The sequence below is a fragment of the Fundulus heteroclitus genome, chromosome 10 (assembly GCF_011125445.2).
Source record: "Fundulus heteroclitus isolate FHET01 chromosome 10, MU-UCD_Fhet_4.1, whole genome shotgun sequence".
Taxonomy (NCBI): domain Eukaryota; kingdom Metazoa; phylum Chordata; class Actinopteri; order Cyprinodontiformes; family Fundulidae; genus Fundulus; species Fundulus heteroclitus.
Window position 1 is genome coordinate 10,104,373 of NC_046370.1, and position 19,300 is coordinate 10,123,672.

Sequence of the window (19,300 nt, forward strand, 5' to 3'; positions counted from 1 at the left end):
TGTGGGCGCTGGTAAGAGTTGCCTCCTCATATCGTGGTGATTTACATTCTGCTTGAAGCTTCTGTGAATTTATTGCAAAGCCTTTGACAATTATCTTGAGCCAAAAGCAGACTTGGAGGAGGCTGAATTGAGGTGCTGTAAACTGAAAGAGACTTCTGCAGTGTACCTTTACTAGGATGCTTTTCTTCCTGTAGACAGACGCTCCTTTTGCAGCCCCTCCTTCGTGTTTCATACTGGGAAAAATGCACCTCCTGCAGAAATCATTGTGCTGAACAGAGCAGATGTGAACAGTAAATGTTACAAAAGTCTGGACTAAACTGTCTTCAGATTACGAATGTATAATGAGGTCATGTTCAGAAAAGAAAAATAAATTAGAACCTAAAGCTCAGAATTCTTCTATTTATTTCTTTGCCATTTCAATTCTTTTTACACATTGCTTAGTTGTACTAACCTGTATATCACTTTTTTTTGCCAAGGCTCTGTTTTACAATTTGCTTTTCAAATGCTTGTTTTGATAAAAACTTTTTAATAAAATAAAATTAGTTTTAATTAGTATTAATAAAAACTAATAAAAACTGCAAACACTGGCAGGCATCTTGGGAGCAAACGGGGGTTCCCCTTTTCTGATTTACCTTGTTTTTGCTTTCTTCTGACACTTTAAATGTTTTTTAAAAAAGATTTTAAAAAGTTATTTTTTTTTAAACAATGATTAACTAGGTAACTTAAAATAAGTTGTTTTCAATTACTGATTTTGATTGGGAAGGGCAGCAAACTATGCAAACCAACCTGGCAGCATGTGAAAATGTTTTTGCCTGTCCTTTGGTAAAACACGAATTACCAGATTAATTCCAATATTTGGTTTAATTTCAACATGAAGTATCCATCCATCATCTATACCTGCTTATCCACGCAGGGTCGCTGGTTCTTTTCTCCAGCGGTCTCTGGGCGAGAGGCAGGGTACACCACAGAAAGGTTGCCACTCTATCGTAGGGCAACACAAAGACACACAAAAGCTCTGGGTCCTCAGCTTTGCTCGGGGACCCAGACTGGAAGTCTGTGGGATTCAAACCAGGGAACTTGCACGCCTTCCCTGCTGCGATCCCCATCTTCTAACCAATAGGCCACTGCTAGGCTTTAATATCTCAAAAAGCAACATGTTGTCAGGACCCAAAGAGTTTCAAGATCAGATGAGGAACAAAGTAACTTCTATCAGTCTGGACATGGTTAAAAAAAAACTATTACTAAGGTCTTTTAATTCCAGCTCCAGTAAGATTATCCACAAATAAAGAAAACATGCAGGAGTGGGGAACCATCCCAGGAGTGACCAGCTGCCAAAATTACTTCAAGATCACATCAACTCATCCTGGAAGTCACAAAGGAACCAACATTAACATCTAAAGCGCTGCAGAACTTTGCCTCAGTTAAGGTCAGAGTTTAAGATTCAACAGTAGAAAAGAGACTGGGCTAAAAAACTGTCCGGTCGTCAGTTTATGACATTAAACCCAAGCATGCATAGGTCATGCAGTAGGACCGAGATTCAAATCGCACCAGCTAGGCCACCTCAGCAAGGCTCAGAAGAACCCAAATGAAGGTTCTTGAGAAGCCAAAGTCTGGACTTAAACTTCATTGAGATGCTGCAGCATGCCTATAAAACAGACCATAATGCTCTAAAACCCTCCAATGAGGCTGAATTAAAAGAATTTGTAAATGAACATGAATAAACAACACACCCTCTACCCCAGCAAAACTTAAGGTTATGGATATAACCCCGGTTCTCTGATTAGCATGAGTGAGTGTCTCACTATGGGGAACGCCTCCTGCGTGACCTCATCAGAAGCTCAAATGACATTACGCCAGCCCCGATTGGCTGGCAAAAGTGACAGTCTATGTCAGGAGGGGATGGGACCCTCCTCCTATATAATAGGCCGACACAGCTTCACTCGTCATTCAAAACAAGCTCACCTCTTCCTCGCTTCATAGCAAGGAGGGTGGTCTGGTGAGACACTCACTCATGCTAATCAGAGAACCGGGGTTATATCCATAACCTTAAGTTCTCTTTCATAGCATTCGTTTCGTGTCTCACTATGGGGAAAATACTGACTCCCGGATTGCCAGACATGCCTGTCAAGATGACAACTGTCCCCACTGATGCTTCACTCTGGAGAAGCTGCACTCAGAGAAGAACCAGTACTGAGGACCGAATGTGCCATAGTCGGAGCCGTGACATCCAAACTATAGAATCTAGCAAATGTGTGGGGTGACGCCCAGCATGCAGCTGAACACACCTCTTGAATAGAGACTCCCCTAAAAAGAGCCCAGGAGGTTGCTAGACCTCTAGTGGAATGTGCCCGGAGACCAGCAGGAGGCTGGAGGCCCTTGCTTGTGTATGCAAGTGCAATAGCCCCCACTATCCAGTGGGAAAGGCGCTGCTTAGACACCGGCTTTCCCATGTGTGGTTTCGCCCACGACACAAACAGCTGGTCACCCTGTCTAAAACCACTCGTTCTGTCCAGATAGATCAGCAATGCGCGAACTGGACAGAGAGTGTGTAGACGCCTTTGCTCCTCAGAGGAGAAAGGCGGAGGGTAAAAAGCATCCAGTATTATGGGGGAGCACGAGCCAACCACCTTTGGAATAAAGGCCGGGTTAGGCCGCAGACTGACCCTAGCATTCCCTTTAGAAAACTTGATGCATGCTCGATGTGTAGAGAGTGCATGAATCTCACCTATGCGCTTAGCTGAGGCCAAAGCGAGCAATAAGGCAGTCTTCAGGGACAACGGTTTCAACTCTGCTTGTTCCAGGGGTTCAAACGGGGAACAAGAGAGCGCATCCAGTACCGTGGGAAGATCCCAGGATGGCGCCAATGGTCTAGATGTAGGCAACATACGACGTGCTCCTTTCATGAATCGGCACACCAAAGGATGTTGACCCACTGTCTGTCCTTCAAAGCCAATATGGCAAGCAGAAATAGCCGCCAGGTACACCTTGATGGTTGAGAAAGCTTTACGCTTTTCAATAAGGTCCTGTAGGAAAGACAGAACCACTGTCACAGAGCACTGAAAAGGTACAGCCTGTGACCCTGCGCACCAATTCTCAAACACGCGGCACTTGTTATCATACAGTGACCGAGTTGAGGGGGCTCTGGCACACTGAATAGTGTTAATAACGCTATTAGGGAGCTCCACCGTGTTCAGGTTGAACCACTCACGGGCCAGGCCCACAGAGCTAGCCTCTCTGGGTGGGGGTGGAATATTTCCCCCCGTGCCTGAGACAGTAAATCTCTGCGTAGTGGTAACGGCCAAGGTGGGCTGGAGAGAAGTTGAAAAATCTCTGCCAGCCAGTGCTTTCCTTGCCAACGTGGGGCTATCAGGATCATAGTCAGACCCCCTTCCCTCACTCTGGCCAGAGTCGGGGGAATGAGAGCTACAGGGGGAAACGCATAGAGGAGGGTCTTCAGCCACCTGTGTGCCAGTGCATCCACGCCCAGTGGAGCCCTCTGGTCGTGCAGGGAGAAGAACAGAGGGCACTGAGCGTTCTCCACTGTTGCATATATGTCCACGGTCGCCTGACCGAACCGTGACCATATCTGACTCACCACTTGGGGGTGAAGCATCCAGTCTGCATACAGTGGGTTTCCCCTGGACAGCAGATCTGCCCCGTAATTCAGAACACCCGGTACATGAGTTGCCCTCAGTGACCGTAGGTGCTTGCTGCTCCAGACTATCAGTCTGTGTGCCAGCATGTGCAACTGGGGGGACCGTAGCCCCCCCTGTCTGTTGATGTAAGCCACTACCGTGGAGTTGTCCGTCCTCACCAAGACATGGTGACCCCTTAGCCAAGGGAGGAAATGTTTCAGAGCCAGGTGAACAGCCAGCAGCTCCAGGCAGTTTATGTGGGCAGAACGCATGTGAGAATGCCATCTCCCATTCACCGCTCTCCCCTCGTGAGTGGCACCCCAGCCCATCAGGGAGGCGTCGGTGGTGATCACTTTCCTTGCCTGAATGGTTCCCATAGCGACACCCTGTGTCAGGAAACCTGGGCTCCTCCACTGCCGCAGTGCAAGTGAGCATTCTGTTGAGACCCTCACCCTGCGATGGCCATGTCGGTGGGGGTTCAGACCCAGAGAGGTTACCCATCGCTGAATGCCTCTCATATACAGCCGTCCGAGAGGAATAGCCACTATAGAGGAGGCCATCAGGCCTAAAAGTCTTTGGCATTGTTTGAGGGAAACTATGTTGCCCCTGCCAAACAGCGCTAGACTGGCACGCATTGCCTCCACTCTTTCCATGGACAATGATGCCTTGGCCTGGAGAGAGTCCAGAGTGAGCCCAATATAAGTAATTCGCTGAGTGGGAATCAGTGTGCTCTTTTCCACATTTATCTGAAACCCCAGACTCATGAGGTGTTGTGTAAGAACACCTGTATGATGAGCCGCCTCCTGGCATGTGGGGGCTGCCACTAGCCAGTCGTCTATGTATGTCGCCACTCGGATGCCCCGCTCTCTCAGTGGAGACACTGCCGCCTCGGTGCATTTTACAAACACCCTTGGGCTCAGGGACAGACCAAAAGGCAGGACCACATACTCGTACGATATCCCCTCGAAGGCAAATCTCAGATATTTCCTGTGAGGGGGGTATATGGGGACGTGAAAATACGCGTCCTTCAGGTCTATTGATGTGAACCAGTCGTCTGCTCGCACGAACCGCAGCAGAGACGTGTGTGTCAACATCCTGAATTTGTATTTCCTTAAACAGCGGTTTAGGGCACGGAGATCCAGAATGGGTCTCCGCCCCCTCCCGCCCTTTTTGGGGACTAGGAAATACCTTGAGTAGAAGCCGCTGTGGGATTCCCCGGGCGGAACTACCCTTATAGCTCCTTTCTTCTTCAAAGAGGAAATTTCCTCCAGAAGAATATTGGCGGACTCGCCTTGAGCATGGGAGTATATTATTCCCTTGAAAAGGGGCGGAGCGACATTGAATTGTAGCCTGTAGCCCTTCTCTATCGTTCTTAGCACCCACTTTGACTGCGTGCAGGCAGCCCAGCTCTCGCCGTGCAGCGAGAGGGGGCTGGCCGGCAACTCCGTCCCCGCCGCCTTGTGGGCGCCTTGTCCGGGTTGTGGCACGCAACATACGCGCCCGGACGGCACCAGCGCGCACGGATGCGCGCGGGCGGACGGCACCAGCGCGCACGGGTGCGCGCGGGCAGACGGCACCAGCGCGCGCGGGTGCGCGCGGGTGGACTGTGTTGTCACAGCTGCGGGGACGCTGTTCCCCGCAGGCTGCGTTATGACAGAAAGGATTGATTTGTTTTTCAACATATCTTTTCTCTTTATTGTCACGAACACATTTGACGGCGCCCTTGGCACGCAGGCCGGATGCGCTCGTCGGGACATATTTGTTACAGAATGCGAGGGAAACACATTTGCGCAACAACACTGCAAACATTGTCTTTTTCCTGGGGTGGGCACCGGAACATGAATGCCCATCCCGGCCATGCATTCTGTGTGGAACGAGTCCCGTTGAACTGGCTCCGGAACGGAGCTGGGTGGGGAACGAGCAGCCCAGGAACGGGGCAGAACGGGCTCGCTTTTCCCCTGAGGAGAGGCTGTCAGGCCGTCCGCTTCTTCCGCCTTCCCAACGCGGCGGCAGGTGGAGGCGGCGGAGGTGCTGTCAGAGGGCTGGGCTGAGGCGATTGCTTCCTAGCCCATGGACTCTTGGGACCTCTGGGGGCCTGAGTCGCTGCCTGCGCTTTAGGCACCTTGGGGATCCTGAAAGCAGGGATGGGGCGAGATGCAGCCTGCGCGTAGGACTGGCGCGGCGCTGCTGGAGCCGCCGGCAGAGGTTTCCTCGGCAGGCAGAGCTTCAGCGCCTCATCATCCCGTTTCTTCTCCTCACATCTCTTCTGCATGCTGGTGACAGCAGCACCGAAGAGACCCTGGGGGACGACGGGTGTGTCAAGGAGCTCCTCTTTCTCCTTGGTTGCCAGGTTGGTGAGCCCGAGCCAGCGCGCCCTCTCCTGGAGAACCATGAGACCCATGGCTCTCCCCGTAGCCTGTATGGCAACTTTGTGGAGACGGAGGACGTGGTCCGTTATGACACAGATTTCCTCCCACAGAGCGGAGTCTGGTCTGTTGGTCATGTCCTCCTCCAGCTCGGCCTGGTAGGCCATCAGCATCGAGGAGGCGTTGAGGGCTCTCGTCGACAGAGCCGCCGCCTTGTAGCACTTGTCAGTAAGGCTAGACTGGAAGCGGTCTGCCTTTGCGGGCAGTGACGGAGCCGAGGAGGACGTCTTCGGGTGAAGGTGGGTCGCAACCACCGGCTCTATCGGCGGCATCTGGCGCACGCCATGGGATTCCATCCCGTCACAGTCCAACAGGGAGCTTCCCGCGATGGGATGCTTCTCGCTGTACGGCCTATTCTTCCACGTGATCGCCAACTCATCCAGTAGCTCCGGGAAGATGGGCAGGACTTGTTTCCCCGTCTTTTTCGCTTTTGGCAGCTTCTTTCCGTCAAAGCGAGATTTCACAACCTCCGCTTGGACAGCTGGCCACGCGATGTTGAGCCTGACAGCCGCACGTTTGCACATGTCCTGCATGTCCATATCTAGAGGAGATGACGGCGGAGGTTGTTCACCTCCGTCGGCAGCGGGGGGCTTTGCAGCCCCGCTCGCACTGCTGAGGAAGATGGAGTCTTCCTCGTCATCATCGGACATCAGGAGCTCCGAGCCTGCCGACTCGTCGTCCCCATAGTCCGCATCTCCTCCCGGCATGTAGGAAGCGGCAGCGCCCATGTCATCCTCGTCCACCGCATGCAGCGGGGAAACGGGGGCTAGGAGCTGGGGGCTTGCGTCCGCCCAGCTCGGGCCAGGTGTGGCAGCCAACACCTCAGGCATGTCCGCACCTTCCTGCGCCGCGGCTGCTTCGTTCATCAGCGGGTCGCCCCCTGACAGGTTGGCCTGGCGGGCCAGCCGGCGGCGAAGCAGCTTGCGGGGAAAGGCTGCGCAGTGGATGCACTCATCCGTGGACGTCAACGCAACCTGGGCATGGTGTAAACCCAGGCACGCCGCACACACAGGGTGAGTGTCCCAGCTTGAGATCTTTTTGCCGCAGGGACAAAGTCTCGTGCCGTTACCCCCGTCGTTGGGGTTTATAGCCGTAGCCATGGTTAGCTATTGGGGCTATGGGTGGCTAGCGTGGTGTGTATCCCTAGGAGCTTGTGCAGCTACTGGGGGACAGAAGCTAGCGGGATGTACAAAGTATTGCTACTCTGTACACCTCAGGTATTACTACCCGCGAGGTTGCTAGTTGGTTTGGCTATCAGGTATTGCTACCAGGTAGCCGCGATGCTAGCGAAACCTCGTGTCTGAAGTAGTGATACTTCGTGTTAAAGGAGTATTGCTACTCCCCGGAGTTTTCTCTTTTTAGTATTTCTACTAAGCAGATAGAAGAGTATTGCTACTCTTTCTCTCCGACAACCGTACGTCCAGGAGCGGAGCGCCCGGTGACTTGAGTTGCGCACCCAATTCTGTGGACTGTTAAGCTCTGCGCCCAGGTGGACAGTTGTTGCCTCTGTGAGAAGCGAGAAGAGGTTTTTGAAAGACGAGTGAAGCTGTGTCGGCCTATTATATAGGAGGAGGGTCCCATCCCCTCCTGACATAGACTGTCACTTTTGCCAGCCAATCGGGGCTGGCGTAATGTCATTTGAGCTTCTGATGAGGTCACGCAGGAGGCGTTCCCCATAGTGAGACACGAAACGAATGCTATGAAAGAGAACACAAACGTGTTGCAGGGGTAGAGGGTGTCGCATGTACGGAGGCCTTTGTTACTAAAGAAACAAAGAAAAGGAAATACAAAAACTAACCTACAGATCCCAACACAACCAACCCTCATCCCCAAGGGCAGATACCAGACGCCCTCAACCCAAACCGACAGGGCTGCTACAAGCAAAAATATAAACATCCATAGGAGGCACAGCGTTGTAGAGGACGTTTGGACAACCTCAGAGGAACTGGAGCTTAAAGGTATACTATGCAACCGGGGTTGATTTTCCAGCGAGGCTCCCCCCAGAGGGCGAAAGTAAAAGTTCACTGTCGTAAAGATGCTCAGCTGTTCTGGTTTCTCCGACAAGCCAGGCGCGGTTGTTTTGAGCTTAGCAGACAGGCGAACGCAACGAAAAGTGGAAAAAACGGCAGTAAAACAATGACTAACACAGTGAAGGTATGAACATCAAGCTTCCCGCAGCGCTATCTTGGCGAGGCGGCGGCCGCTGCCGCCGCTGCCACCGCCTCGCCAAGCCGCGGCCCCTGCCGCAGCCGCCTCGTCCGTTTTATTATTATTATTATTATTATTTATTTTTTTTTTTTATGTTGGCGAGACGCTACCGCCACCGCCTCGCCAAGCCGCGGCCGCCGCCGCCTCGCCGCGGCTGCCGCGGTAGCGTCTCGCCAACATAAAAAAAAAAAAAAAAAAAAAAAAAAAAAAAATAAAAAAAATAATAATAAAAATAAAACTCGATATGCTTGCATGTTTATGTTGTTGCTTTCGCGCGTGCATATAGTGAATGGCAGGGCAAAAACACATGGAGTTCTCCCCGTAAAGCGAGACTTCTGTGTGTGCGGGCCGTGAGCTCTTGCTCTTGCAAGTGCGGTATTTCCCCCACAGACCCCCAGGGCGGCCGAGAAAACCTTTGTTCGACCTGAAATGACTCATTTAATCATCCAAAATGGTATGGAACACATTAATTAACTGAAAAATGTTGCATAGTATGCCTTTAAGGTGAAGATGACGGCGCCGAAGGTCAAGATGCTGGAGGCGGTGATGGATGTCTAGAGGCTGACCTGGAGACTTGGAGAACTCATGGAGAAACTTGTCAGGAGGCTGGCCTGTAGGCATAGAGGACCCTTGGAGGAACATTTTTGACCAATCTGTATAATATGATTGAACTTGTCTTTGTAAAGTGCCTTGAGATGACATGTTTCATGATTTGGCGCTATATAAATAAAATTGAATTGAATTGGAGGAGCACTGGGAAACTAGACCACAGTGTGCTGGAACCCTCTGAAGAGCTTTTGAGAGCTGAGCTGGGACCACTGGAACCCTTGGAGGAGCACTAAAGACGGCGAAGACGAACCCGAGCCTGAAGCAGCGAGGAGCGAGCTATGGTGCCCTGAACAGGAGTGGAAGCCGTGGCCGGACCTTCCAGGACATGAGTGACGGGCTTGGGACGACAGCCTCATCAGCAGCGAGAAGGTTACGCTGTGACGAGGGAAGTTTTGATCCGTCTGTCACAACCTCTTCCTCTGCTTAATGATGATGTAAAGGAGAGGTAGACAGACGGACGCATGTGAAGGAACAGTTTCTTTCAAAATGTTAACATGAAGAAGGTCGGTGGGGAACAAAGCGAGGGAAATGCTCCTCAGACCAAACAGACCTCAGCTGGTTTTTGTCCCTTAAAACAACTCTTGCATTTCTCCTGATGTTCACAGGAGAAGCCGACAAGACGCGTGGACAATTAACAGAAGACGACGACAGTGAGATGATAAAATGTGACGATTGCTGTTGAGTCACACTTAGTTGGTTTAATTCAAATTAATTCAGCACATTGCATCCAGTTATCTCAGCTAATTTTTATTTTATTTTTATGTATTTCATTTAATATAGTTTGTTCTATTAATTTTGAAAGAATTCAGTTTAGATCAATTCAATATGATGATTTAGACATTATTTTAACTATTTGTCTGTTTGTGATTTGTGTAGTTCAATTGATGTTATTTTGTTATACCTCATGTTGTCCAGTTTGCCTCATTCAGTTCAATTTAATTTCATTTAATTGCTACTAGTTTATATTAATGTATTTATTTAATTTAGTATCAAATTGTTTAATTCACTTCTGCTTATTTATATATATATATATATATATATATATATATATATATATATATATATATATATATATATATATAATTAATTTAGGTTTATTCACTTAAATTTTATTTTAATTTCAATTTTATTGTATTTAATTTCAGCCATTAGGTTCAATTTAATTAAAATTAGCTTAAGTTAATTAACTGAAATATATATATTGAAGTTTTAATAATAATAATAATAATAATAATAATAATAATAAAAATAAATAAATACATTTTATTTCAAGCACCTTTCAAAACACTCAAATGTAAGTAATGTAAGTTTGGTACAGTTGTCATATATATATATATATATATATATATATATATATATATATATATATATATATATATATATTATTTCGTGCAAAAAAACAAACAAACAAAAAAACAGAACAAATAGCAAAGTGTTACATAAAAATGTATGCGTTTCCTGATGATCTTACAGTACTTCAGGGGAACCCAACCTTTAACAAGCTCTGGGCAGGATTTCTAAGGCTACACCATCAGGACACTCACAGAGTCCTGATGGAGAGTGAATGTACGACCAGGGTCCTCTCCGCCACGTTACTCGTGGAAAATCTCTTCAGTATGTGGCTGCTGTCTGGCCTGCATCGCGAGCCATCGGGAGCAGAGTCGGGGAATGTGATTGACTTGTGCCTTGACTCACTCTGGCTTCCAGGAAGTCTCCTACATCAATACACATCATCATCATCACTCGCCAGCCCAGCGTGCAACAGAGTGTTCGCGTGTGCTCTCTCAACCAGTTCAGCACAGCGTGTCTCTCCGTTAAATCACATGGTTCAGCTTTTCCCCCCGCATGCTCTGCTGCTTGGCCTATTTCCATGGTAACTAGCTGAAGATGTGGGGACACACGCGCAACACATGTTAACGCACCCGCACACACACACACACACACACACACACACACAGTCCACATAAACCGCAGTCGTGAGACCTCGCCACTGCGATCTTGGTTGTGTGTGGCTGTAGGGTGCAGTCAGAGACAGGAAGTGTGATCACACACTCTGCACAGACTCAGTGGGGAACACAGCCATGCAAACACACACTATGTTGAGACAGAGGCTGGGGATGTTGAGCTGTGGAGGAAAAATGGCACAGAGGGACATGGCAGCCAAATCCCTCCATAAATCCTCTGGCAATTCAGGATAGATAGATAGATAGATAGATAGATAGATAGATAGATAGATAGATAGATAGATAGATAGATAGATAGATAGATAGATAGATAGATAGATAGATAGATAGATAGATAGATAGATAGATAGATAGATAGATAGATAGATAGATAGATAGATAGATAGATAGATAGATAGATAGATAGATAGATAGATAGATATAGAGATATAGATAAATATAAAGATATAGATAGATAGATAGAGATATAAATAGATAGATAGATAGATAGATAGATAGATAGATATAGAGATATAGATAAATATAGAGATATAGATAGATAGATAGAGAGATAGATAGATAGATAGATAGATAGATATAGAGATATAGATAAATATAGAGATATAGATAGATAGATAGATAGAGATATAAATAGATAGATAGATAGATAGATAGATAGAGATAGATAGATAGAGATAGATAGATAGAGATATAGAGATATAGATAGATAGAGAAATAAATAGATAGATAGATATAGAGATATAGATAGATAGATAGAGATATAGATAGATAAAAATATAGATAGATAAAGATATAGAGATATTGATAGAGATATAGATAGATAGATAGATAGATAAAGATATAGAGATATAGATAGATAGATAGATAGATAGATAGATAGATAGATAGATAAAGATATAGAGATATAGATAGATAGATAGATAGATATAGGGATATAGATAGATAGAGATATAGATAGATAGATATAGAGATATAAATAGATAGATAGATATAGAGATATAGATAGATAGATATAGAGATATAGATAAAGATATAGAGATATAGATAGAGATATAGAGATATAGAGATATAGATAGAGATATAGAGATATAGAGATATAGAGATATAGAGATATAGAGAGATAGAGAGATAGAGAGATAGATAGATAGATAAATAGAACCAGCAGCATCCCAGTGGCCTTTCGCCAAGATGATACTGTGGTGTTAATGCAGGCCAGTTATCAGACCAGGGAGCTTTGCCAAAAGCTGGGAAGCTATAGGGAAAGGAGGGAAGTGGTGGGGGGACTGCGGATCTATTACATACTGCCCTGTGATGTTGTGCAAATCCAGTCGCTTACATGTTGTCGTCGTCACGCAAATTTTCACATGGCTCGAATGCTTTGACCACCGTAAGCTCCTCATATGGTCCCTGAGAACCGATTAAAAAGGTGACATAACAGACAAAAGCATCCAATGTGAATTTCTGGAAACAGAGGCTGATTTTAGACCACACGGAACGAGCGTCGGTCCTGAAGATTCAGCTTAGCACCACCATTGATATAACAGGCTTTTAAGGCAGACGTGAACGGAAATATCCAGTAGATATAGAGCACCAGGTTAATTGGTCTCTCTAAATTGTCCTTAGGTGTGAGTGTGTGCATGAATGGTTGTTTGTCTCTGTGTTGCCCTGCGACAGACTGGCGACCTGTCCAGGGTGTACCCCGCCTCTGGCCCAGTGAAATGCTGGAGATAGGCACCAGCAAACCCACGCGACCCCATGAGGGATAAAGCGAATAAGAAAATGGATGGATGGATATAGAGCACCGTCCAAGTTGTGCGTGTTTCTATTTTTTGCTATAGATCTATCTATTTTTTTCTGCTCAGTATTTAGTTTCCAGTGATTCCAGAGAGGACTACGTGTTTTCAGCGCCTACATTTACACGTAATTACACGTAAGATGTTAGCAAGTAGCCAGTTAGCCGATACCTGAAATTGGGATGTGAGTCTATAACTATTTGCAGTTAAATTGTTCTACACTGCAAAAAGGGAACTAAAAGTAACTAAAAATGTCTTGAAATTATTATATTTTTCTTTGATTTGGGGAGCTAAATAAGACTATTTGCCAATGGAATGAGTATTGTTACCCCCTAAAATAAGATGATTAGATATCCTGCACTTGAAATAAGATGATGAAGATGAATTGTTCCTATTTTAAGTGCAAAAATCTTATTCCATTGGCAAATAGTCTTATTTACCTGCTCTAATCAAGGAAAAATACACTGATTTCAAGAAAATTTAACTTAATTCTAGTTCCCTTTTTGCAGTGTAAAGACTCAAGACTTAACTAGGACTCAAGGTCTTGCACTTTAATCTCATGAACAATTTCTAACTTGTGTAATTAGGGATGTAAAGTAAGCCAGCATATGTTTATAATTGAAGCAAAATTAATATTGAGCTAACCTTGCTATAATGACCCATTGTCGTTGTAGCTGTATGTACAGCACGTGTTGGTTCTCTGTGTTATTTCCTGACAGTACCTGCCCGTAAAAAGACTTAACTTGCAAGTTTGTCAGTTTTTATTCAATGCTTTTATGGAGCAAGCATAAAGCGTAAATAAAGTTACGCAGTGACACAACTGTGGGCATTTGGTTCTTGGAGTAAGAAGTTCCTAGGTTTGAATCCTGTCTGGGTCCTCTTTTCATGTCTGCATGGTCTCTGAGTTCATGCACGGGTTCTATCTGGGTACTCTAATGCGCGGTGGGTTAATTAGCCAAGCTAAATTACTTCCCAACAAACCTGCAAGGATTAAGTGGAGACAGAAGATGGATGGATGCATGAATGGGTGAACAGAATAGTGACTGAAAAATGGATAAAGAACACTGCAGCTAGTGTTATGTTATTGATTGTCAGTGTGGGGGTGGTAGGGTATTGATGATTTTTTAGATCAAAACTGCGACTTTGTTCAATTTCTTTGGGTTTTGATGTTAGTAAGACTGAGTTCAATGCATTTAACAAGCATTATTGTGTCAGTGGCAAGTCAGGAGTCCATTGCTAAATGAGAATGCTATCCACCATAAGTGGACACGTATTTCTCTACATTTTATATGCTTGATAGTTTGGTAACCTGTTTGTACAAAACTTTTTGTGTGACAGATTTTGTGGCATACACACTCAGAATAATCCAAAAAAAGAGTTTAATACTTTGGCCATCACCACTGTTGATCTGTGAGGCCTCCATATTGGATTTTGAAGCGTGTGTTGGTGGTAAAACTCCTACTTTTTAAGTCAGAATTACTGTTGCATCATGGGCCATTCCAATAGTGCTACCAGGAGTGTCGACAGATGTTTTTGTTTTTTCTCAGCACACCTTAGTTGACTGACTCAAGTACCTTGCTGTTTCCATGTTGTTTTGAGTCCTAACAGATTGTTTTTTGTGTCTTGCAGATAAAGCGAAAGAGGAGAAGAAACCACAGGGATGCCCACATGGGAGCAGCATTGCTGTCGGAAGCTCTTTTATCGAAGAGAATCTGCCAAAGGATTCTTTGGAACCGCTCTCATGGCTTCAAACGCAGACTTTTAAATCCACGGAGCTAAAGACAGCAAAACAGCACACTCACTGGCAAATATAAGTGGACCAGTTTGAAGAAAAAAAAAAACAAGTTTGGACAGTGGGAGGGTTGAATGGGGGCCAAATCCCTATCCAAGACATCTTGCATCTTTTCAGTCCACAGCCCCCTCCTTCCTTCTACTCCTCCCTTCGTTTTCCCCTGCTCTGCTTTTCTCCCATTCTCCATCTTTCTCTCTCATGGGAGTGACATAGAGGCTGTGGCTCGGTCTTCTGCCCTTCCCCTTTTCTGCATTCCTGTGGAGACAGGGACACCCAGGTAGTGATGTCGTGGAAGAGGAACTACTTTGCCTCGGGTGGCGGAGCGGCCGGAGGGGCGCATGGGCTGGTGACCCCGAGAACCATGACCTCCATCGCGCCCAGCAAAGGCCTGAGCAACGAGCCGGGACAAAACAGCTGCTTCCTCAACAGCGCTCTGCAGGTCAGTGGAGGGAACTCACAGTCCAGATCTTTGATCTTTTTAAATCTAAATTGGGTTGAAAATTAGACTTTGTTAAGCCTTTGTGTTTCATATAATTATAATTGAGTGGTGGTCAATACCATGGTGCTTGCATTCTGGATGGGGCGCAAGTTCCCTGGTTCGAATCCCACAGACTGCCACTCTGGGTCCCTCAGCGCATTGGAAGTCCACTGCTCCTTAAAAGTGATGGGTTAAATGCAGAGGACACATTTCATTGGGATGTATGCTGCAATGAAAAATAAAGAGGAATATTATTTCATCGCTATTACTACAAACATGCTCAGCCAGTTTGATTCATTCCTACATATTTTCAACCCCATTTCCAAGGCAAGGCAAGGCAAATTTATTTGTATAGCACAATTCAGTACAAAGACAATGCAAAGTGCTTCACATGATTAAAATATAGCAAAATAAAACAGAATAAAAGCAAGTAGGAATAAAATGTAGATAGAAAAAAAAAGAACAAAAAAGTGGTGCCTCAGTTAACTAGAACAGTTGAAGGCAATCCTAAACAAATGTGTTTTTAATCTTGATTTAAAGGAACTCAGGCTTTCCACACCTTTACAATTTTCTGGAAGTTTGTTCCAGATAAGTGGAGCATAGGAACTAAATGCTGCTTCTCCTTGTTTAGTTCTTGGTATGCAGAATAGACTGGAGCCAGAAGACCTGAGTGGTCTGGAGGGTTTATACACTGATAACAAGTCTGTCATGTATTTAGGTGCTAAGCCATTTAGGGATTTATAGACTAACAGAAGTATTTTAAAGTCTTTTCTCTGAGATACAGGGAGCCAGTGTAAGGACTTTAGAACTGGGGTTATGTTCTCTACTTTCTTAGTCTTAGTGAGGACACGGGCAGCAGCGTTCTGGATCAGCTGCAGCTGTCTGATCCACTTTTTAGGCAGACCTGTAAAAACACCGTTGCAGTAATCAATTCGACTAAAAATAAACGCATGGATTAGTTTTTCCAGATCCTGCTGAGACATTAGTCCTTTTTTCCCAGCAGTGCCCTGCAATAATATTCATCCCCTTTGACCTTTTCCACATTACAACAAACGTAGCCATTTTATAGGATTTTATGTGGTAGACCAACAAAATACTGGTCATAATTGGGTATTTGCCATCATGTAATGTGTTCAACCAATACTTTGTAGAATCTTTTTTTTTTGCTCCAGTTACAGCTTCGGGTATTTTGGGGGGTATGCCTCTATCACCTTTGTGGAGGAAAAGACATTCTTCATTGCAAAATGGCTCAAACTATGTCAGATTAGATGATACGCATCTGTGAACAGCAATTGTCTGAGTTTTACCACAGGTGCTCATTGGATTTAGGTCTGAACTTTGACTAGGCCATTCTAACAGTTGAATAGGCTTGTAGTGTAGCTCTGGTTGTACATTTAGGATCATTAGTCTACTCAAAGTTGAACATTTAGCCTAGTCCAATGTATTTTGCTGTCCTACCTGGTTTTCTTTCAGTATCGACCTGTATTTAGCTCCGTCTCCCACATCTGAGCAGCTTTTTCATTCCTTGCTGAATAAAAGCATCCAATCAGCATGATTCTGCCACCACCTTGTTTCACCATAGCGAATGTGTTCATGGGGATGTGCAGTGTTAGTTTTCCACACATGGCTTTTTGCATCTTGGGCACAAAGCTGAATTTTGGTCAGAGAGAGCAACTTCTTCCATGTTTGCTGAGTCCCATTCAGGGATTGGGACAAAGATTAAGCAAGATGGTTTATTGCTATTTTTCAACAATAGCTTTCCTCTTACCAGTCGTCCGTAAAAAAGATTTGTGGAGTGCATGGCTGTTATGGCTTTTGAGCCAGGTCGTAACAATAGCTAATGATTGTCCTGAGTTTTAGCTCTCTGCAGCTCCTCCAGAGTTACCACAGACATCTCTGGCTGCTTCTCTGATTAATGCTCTCCTCGCTCAGCCTGTCAGCCTACGTGGTGAGCCATGGTTTTGTAAATTTGAAGTTCCATGTGCTTTCCGTTCAAAGCGTGGGACATTGTTTTATACCCTAACTTTGTTCTAAACTTCTTAGGAACTTCATCTCTGGCATGTCTGCCATGTTCCTTGGTATTCTTTTTAACAAAAAAAATGGATTTATATTCAGATTAAATTACTCACAGGTGGTCTCTATTCACTTTTAAAGCAGTTTGTGGCAGTGCATTTTATTAATGGATAGACGAATAAAGTATGTATGCCAAATTTTTCCACATTTCCCAAAAATAGAAATATATGTCCTTTTCCTTTAACTTTACTGTTGTGTATGTTGTGTTGCTCTGTCACACAAAAGATCAAAGTAATACACTGATGTTTGTTTAAGGGGTATGAATACTTTTTCCAGTCACTAAAAACTTATGTAGACAACTTGATTTGGATCACTTTTTCTTTCCCCTTCTTATATTAAAGCCGGATTTGTTTAACAACAACACCAGTTTTTGCCAAAAGTATCACAATCTAAAATCAGAGGAAAATCAGGAGAATCAAAGGTTTTTGAGTCTTCAATCATACAATTTTTTTTAAAAATATGGCTTTGATTTTTTTAACGTAATCTTTGCAAATGCGGAACTGTGCTGAGTAATTACTCATTTTCTTTATCTTGACTATTAAGGAGAGATTTTTTGGTAATCCTTTATTTTGGCCCTGAGCAGTTCTCCAGGCTTTCTAAGGGCATGTTCCCAGTTTTTGTTTGGACTTTAGCTGCTTTCTTGAAATAATCCTCTTTAACTCAGCCGGACACCATAAGGGGAACATAAGGTCACCATCAGGGGAGAAACATTAACAACAAACTGTAATCTTGTAAACCCTTTTCCCCAGCAGTTGTTATAAACTCGCCCGTTGTCCAAATAAACACATTCAAAATTTAATTTAAATGTAAAAAAAAGGAGGAAAAACATGACCAATTGTTCATGATTTATATTTTATCCAAAATTACACCTTGTAGATTTACATTTAAATGTATTTTCATTCAAGTAAAATGTCTGTTTCTGAGAGGAAATGAGACAGCCATCTATCAAAAGATGATAAAATAATGTGGAAGAATAATTGGAAACTTTCGGGTTTTCTATACATTATATTACGAAAATTATTTAGACCCTTTTCTATAATCCTTGGAATTATGTATGCGATCATTTGCTTATGACACATGTATTACATATTAAACACTTTTCTTAAATTTATTTTAAAAGCAGCGGTCTACTAAATAGCAAACTGCAAAGCTTCTTTATCGAAGCATGAGTTAAATTCTGATAGAGGCTGACAAATATTAATGCAATGTGTGTAATATGTATACAACTATTCATCACTCCCTGCAAATGAGTGCATTATCATTCATTATGCAAACTTTGAACGTAATCTCTACGGATTCTGAATTTAATTTATTTTTAATACTCATGGTCGGAGCAACTGGAACAAATTTAATTTCACTCCGAGCTCAAAACAGTAGTCATGATATTGAGAAAAATAACAGTACTTAATCAGATATAATAATTATATTTGCCTTGGTGTGCTAAAGTACACCACGTTTCTAAAAACTGTTGGTTTTAAATGTTTTTTCTATCGTACTGCTCTCCCGTCTGCTGCTGCACGCTGATTGAAAGAAGACAGCAAGACTTTTCCTTTTCTTATGAGAAAGACAAATTTGGCCGTGTGGAAATATTTCGGGTTCTGGAAAAAACATATGTTCATCTTCAAATAAAAGCGTTGTTTGCACCACCACTGGATGTCGCTATCTCACTCGGCTCCATTGCTTTTTCTTGTTTACTCATTACGCACATGTACAATATCATATTTCCGGACACGTGGTTCCTTCATGGTAAATATACACAAAAGCATTTTGTTTACTAACAAATAGAGCCAAAACAATGTGTAAAATATAGGAATAAATAATAAACCAATGGGGTGCGGTTATTTAATTGGAAAACCTTTGTATGCTAGATGAGTGACTGGCGTAGAAATTGGTAAAGTTGTGGTACCTGACTTGACTAGTACTTGACTAGGCCCCTTTAAAAATACCATAAAAAAACAAGAAAATGTAAAAATCTCAGACCTTGAATTTTATTTCTTGTTATTTTTGGAGGTTTTAAAACAAAGACAATCATAAAGCCTTCATAATGAAAGGATAATCACGTATTCTTGAAAGTAATGTAACAATAATGCTAAATAAGGACATTGGTTTTTTTGCCTAACGACACAAACATACGCACACAGAAGAACTCAAATACTCAAAATATTCATGAAGGCTTTATTGTCATTCTCTTGTGAAAATTCTTGCCAGATAAGAAACTCTTTTCTTATTTGCTTTATAGTGTAGTCCTCAACACGGCTCGGTTTTATATCAATGGCCAAAGCTCATCACTCTGGAGACCCTTGCCTAAAGAACAACACGCGG

At 44.1% G+C, this 19,300-nt stretch overlaps 1 protein-coding gene across 2 annotated transcripts in view; it reads left to right on the plus strand.

The window, feature by feature from the left end:
* Positions 1–19,300, plus strand: part of LOC105928251 (inactive ubiquitin carboxyl-terminal hydrolase 54) — a 115,969-nt gene that overhangs the window by 9,852 nt on the left and 86,817 nt on the right. For both annotated transcript variants that reach the window (XR_001166329.3, XM_012865419.3), the window contains exon 2: positions 14,265–14,866. Coding sequence is in view for 1 of the 2 variants with exons in the window: in XM_012865419.3 (XP_012720873.2) it covers positions 14,711–14,866 (156 nt within the window). In the remaining variant the exon portion in view is untranslated. The remainder of the gene's footprint in view (positions 1–14,264; positions 14,867–19,300) is intronic.